Below are 3,497 nucleotides of genomic sequence, written 5' to 3' on the forward strand. Positions count from 1 at the left end.
GATCCCAGAAAGACGGTGATGTCAGTAACTGGTGATTATTGTTCTATCAGTGATCTCAGAAAGACTGTGATGTCAGTAACTGGTGATTATTGTACTATCAGTCATCCCAGAAAGACTGTGATGTCAGTAACTGGTGATTATTGTACTATCAGTGATCCCAGAAAGACTGTGATGTCAGTAACTGGTGATTATTGTACTATCAGTGATCCCAGAAAGACTGTGATGTCAGTAACTGGTGATTATTGTACTATCAGTGATCCCAGAAAGACTGTGATGTCAGCAACTGGTGATTATTGTTCTATCAGTGATCCCAGAAAGACTGTGATGTCAGCAACTAGTGATTATTGTACTATCAGTGATCCCTGAAAGACTGTGATGTCAGCAACTGGTGATTATTGTACTATCAGTGGTCCCAGAAAGACTGTGATGTCAGGAACTGGTGATTATTGTTCTATCAGTGATCCCAGAAAGACTGTGATGTCAGGAACTGGTGATTATTGTACTATCAGTGATCCCAGAAAGACTGTGATGTCAGTAACTGGTGATTATTGTTCTATCAGTCATACCAGAAAGACTGTTATGTAACCACCACCAAGTATAAGCAGACTGAAAATTTAACATAACCACCACCATCTATTCACACCCTGTATATCCTTGAGCTGTAATATATCATAATATGTTGTTCTTTGCAACTTCGTGAAAAACAGTGCGGCCATTTTGAATTATTTTCTACAGTCACCTGACAGTTTATTTTATTTTAAACTTTGTGGCAAACCTTTGACCCAGTATTGGTTAAAACATTCTGATCTCACAATGAAGTAACGACGATATATATTCACTAGGGTTAAAGATTTATTTACCTTTTCACGAGTTACTCAAGTTCGATTGTTATCCACCAGGTTACAGTAGTTGAGTAACTTTTTATGATATTATTTATTTGATCAAGTAATGCCTACATTGAACGGTTCAGTACAAGCACGTGCTTTTAACACACTGAATATACCCAATCAGAAACAAACCAAACAGCTTTTATTTAATAAATGACTTACAATATATTATTAAAACATTTGGATGTAATGACGATCATTTTAGCCCTTATCTGAAATTTATAATCTGAAAAAAATACATAGTATAGAAAAAATGTTTACATATAAACATTGACAAGAACGTTATAAATATTTACAGAAAGTCTTCTAACATCTTATTAACAACGTCTGGGTTCTTGTCACAAATTTGTCTGAGTTTTTTGCCCACGGTCTTAACATCAAAGTCACCTTGTATACACCTATAGTGATTCTGGGGGGCTCCAAGTAGGTGGGAGGATAACTCCCTAAGGGGAAGTACTAACTGTTCAAAACAAAACAGGTGTCGACTCTGAAACTCCAGTACATCAGTTCGACCAAAACAAACACTAACGAAATGGAAGCATTGTTTTATCTTATCGTTCATTTCCGCTTGTCTGCTGACGTTCATTCTCTGGTCCTTCAACTGTCGTTTCACGTTTCGTAGTCTTTCATTTATTGCCGAAAGTTCATTTTTTCTTCGTTTCATACGTTTCTTGTTCTCATCAAGTTCTTTAATGTTATTCTTTAACTGCCTTTGAGTGGAATTAACGTGATCCTGAGCATCGTCACGAGCTTTTACTGCACTCGCTACATTTTCTTCCAATGCCGTGAAGCTCAGAGCCACCAATCCAGCTCCCGCGATCCATCCAACTACAGGAATTGCAAACAGACCAACACCAACCCCACGCACAACGTTTTGTTCATTTCGTTTCGCTTGTAGCTCGTTTCTAGCAGATTCTAGTAGACGATTCGCTTCCTTTTCTTCCCTTTTGCTCTCCTCCACTTTATTTTCGATATCATTTTTCTCAGTTTGTAAACCATCGATAATGTTTTTCAGCTCCGCGACATCTTCTTCTTTATTCGTCTTCTCTTGCATTAGAGTTCCTTCCTCCTTAACTAAATCTTCCAACTCTTCATTGGATTGTCGTACCACGTCGGAAGCTATGGCGTTGGCTTCTTGCATTTGATCGTAGACATTACGAATATCGTAGCGTAACTGGGGTATCACGCGTTTAAAATTACTGTGTTTTGAGACGTCGTAGTTGCTAAGAGTTGAGATGACCGAGTCCATCGAGGCTAAAGCGCAGTTGAAGGAAGGTCCCACTCTGTTTTTGAAATACAGATCCAGTGCCATGGCTTCCGTGAATAGGCCTAACTTATAAAATAGAAGAAATATATTAGGTTCAATATTTACACTTGCTCAAGTACATAAAGATTGGTTTCTGTAAATTGTGAGTTTTAAAGTCTCTCTACTCTATAAGAGAAACGTTATAAATAATCCTTAACAAAAACTGATCTTAGAAAAAAAATGTGCTAAGAACAATATACGTTTTAAACATTTTCAAATAGGCTTAAAATACAAAACTATCTTGAAAGATGTTTATGAAAACTTAAATCTTCATTTGCAGTAGTAAACTCCAGAATATGGTGAAGTTAAACTTACAAAGTATTCTAGAAAAAGTAATTTCCTCGTCGACATCAGATGAGTCAACTTAATAACGGGAGGATTGAACAGGAAGTTTGTAAAGTGATCTGAATTTTAAAATCGAGTTTTAAGTCATGAGAAGCCCCTCAGTGGCACAGCGGTATGTCTGCGGACTTACAACGCTAGAAACCGGGTTTCGATACCCGTGGTGGGCAGAGCACAGATAACCCATTGTGTAGCTTTGTGCTTAACTTCAAACATACAAGTCATGAGAAATAATTGGATTGGCCTCATGTTTGAGAGTTTCAAACAATCTTTTGAAACACGAAGAAAACAAAAGGACAGTCGCCTCTACTGGATTAGTGAATGGATCATTAACTTTGTTTTCAAGAGACAGATTTCTGTCGATCAAAACACTCAGAAAACTAGGTAGAACTTTACAAAGTACTAAGTCTTTGGACTTACAGAAAAACCTTGATTCTTTTCTGTGCATTCCTGTAATTCTCATAAAACATTTCTAGGCTGTAACATACAGACATCATCCATTTGGCCACTCAAAGGACATTAAAATCACTGACCATTTTCTACATTAATGTGCGACATTGCTGCAACATCCTCATGGACAAAGTAGTTATCAGTTATAGAGAACAACAAAGATAACTAGAATGAAACCACCTCAATGAAGATGTCAACTGATATTAACAGTATACGAATGCACCTCCCAGAAGGCCAACTATTGAATCTGTGATGAAGTTAAACCAAGATGTCAACAGATTTTAACAGTATACGAATGCACCTCCCAGAAGGCCAACTATTGAATCTGTGGTGACGTTAAACCAAGATGTCAACTGATATTAACAGTATACGAATGCACCTCCCAGAAAGCCAACTATTGAATCTGTGGTGACGTTAAACCAAGATGTCAACATATTTTAACAGTATACGAATGCACCTCCCAGAAGGCCAACTATTGAATCTGTGGTGACGTTAAACCAAGATGTCAACTG

The 3,497-nt window shown here is 37.4% G+C and overlaps 2 protein-coding genes across 2 annotated transcripts in view; both read right to left on the minus strand.

The window, feature by feature from the left end:
• Positions 1 to 1,012: 1,012 nt before the first annotated feature.
• Positions 1,013 to 3,497, minus strand: part of LOC106473555 (DNA repair protein RAD50-like) — a 10,194-nt gene continuing 7,709 nt past the window's right edge. Inside the window, exon 2 of the mRNA XM_013934240.2 lies at positions 1,013 to 2,216. Coding sequence (XP_013789694.1) covers positions 1,180 to 2,199 — 1,020 coding nt within the window. The 5' untranslated portion in view covers positions 2,200 to 2,216 and the 3' untranslated portion in view covers positions 1,013 to 1,179. The remainder of the gene's footprint in view (positions 2,217 to 3,497) is intronic.
• Positions 1,559 to 3,497, minus strand: part of LOC106473553 (probable phenylalanine--tRNA ligase, mitochondrial) — a 31,371-nt gene continuing 29,432 nt past the window's right edge. The window contains exon 7 of the mRNA XM_022401962.1: positions 1,559 to 2,220. The gene's annotated coding sequence lies outside the window, so the exon portion shown is untranslated. The remainder of the gene's footprint in view (positions 2,221 to 3,497) is intronic.

The sequence above is a fragment of the Limulus polyphemus genome, unplaced genomic scaffold (genome assembly GCF_000517525.1).
Source record: "Limulus polyphemus unplaced genomic scaffold, Limulus_polyphemus-2.1.2 Scaffold6273, whole genome shotgun sequence".
Taxonomy (NCBI): Eukaryota; Metazoa; Arthropoda; class Merostomata; order Xiphosura; family Limulidae; genus Limulus; species Limulus polyphemus.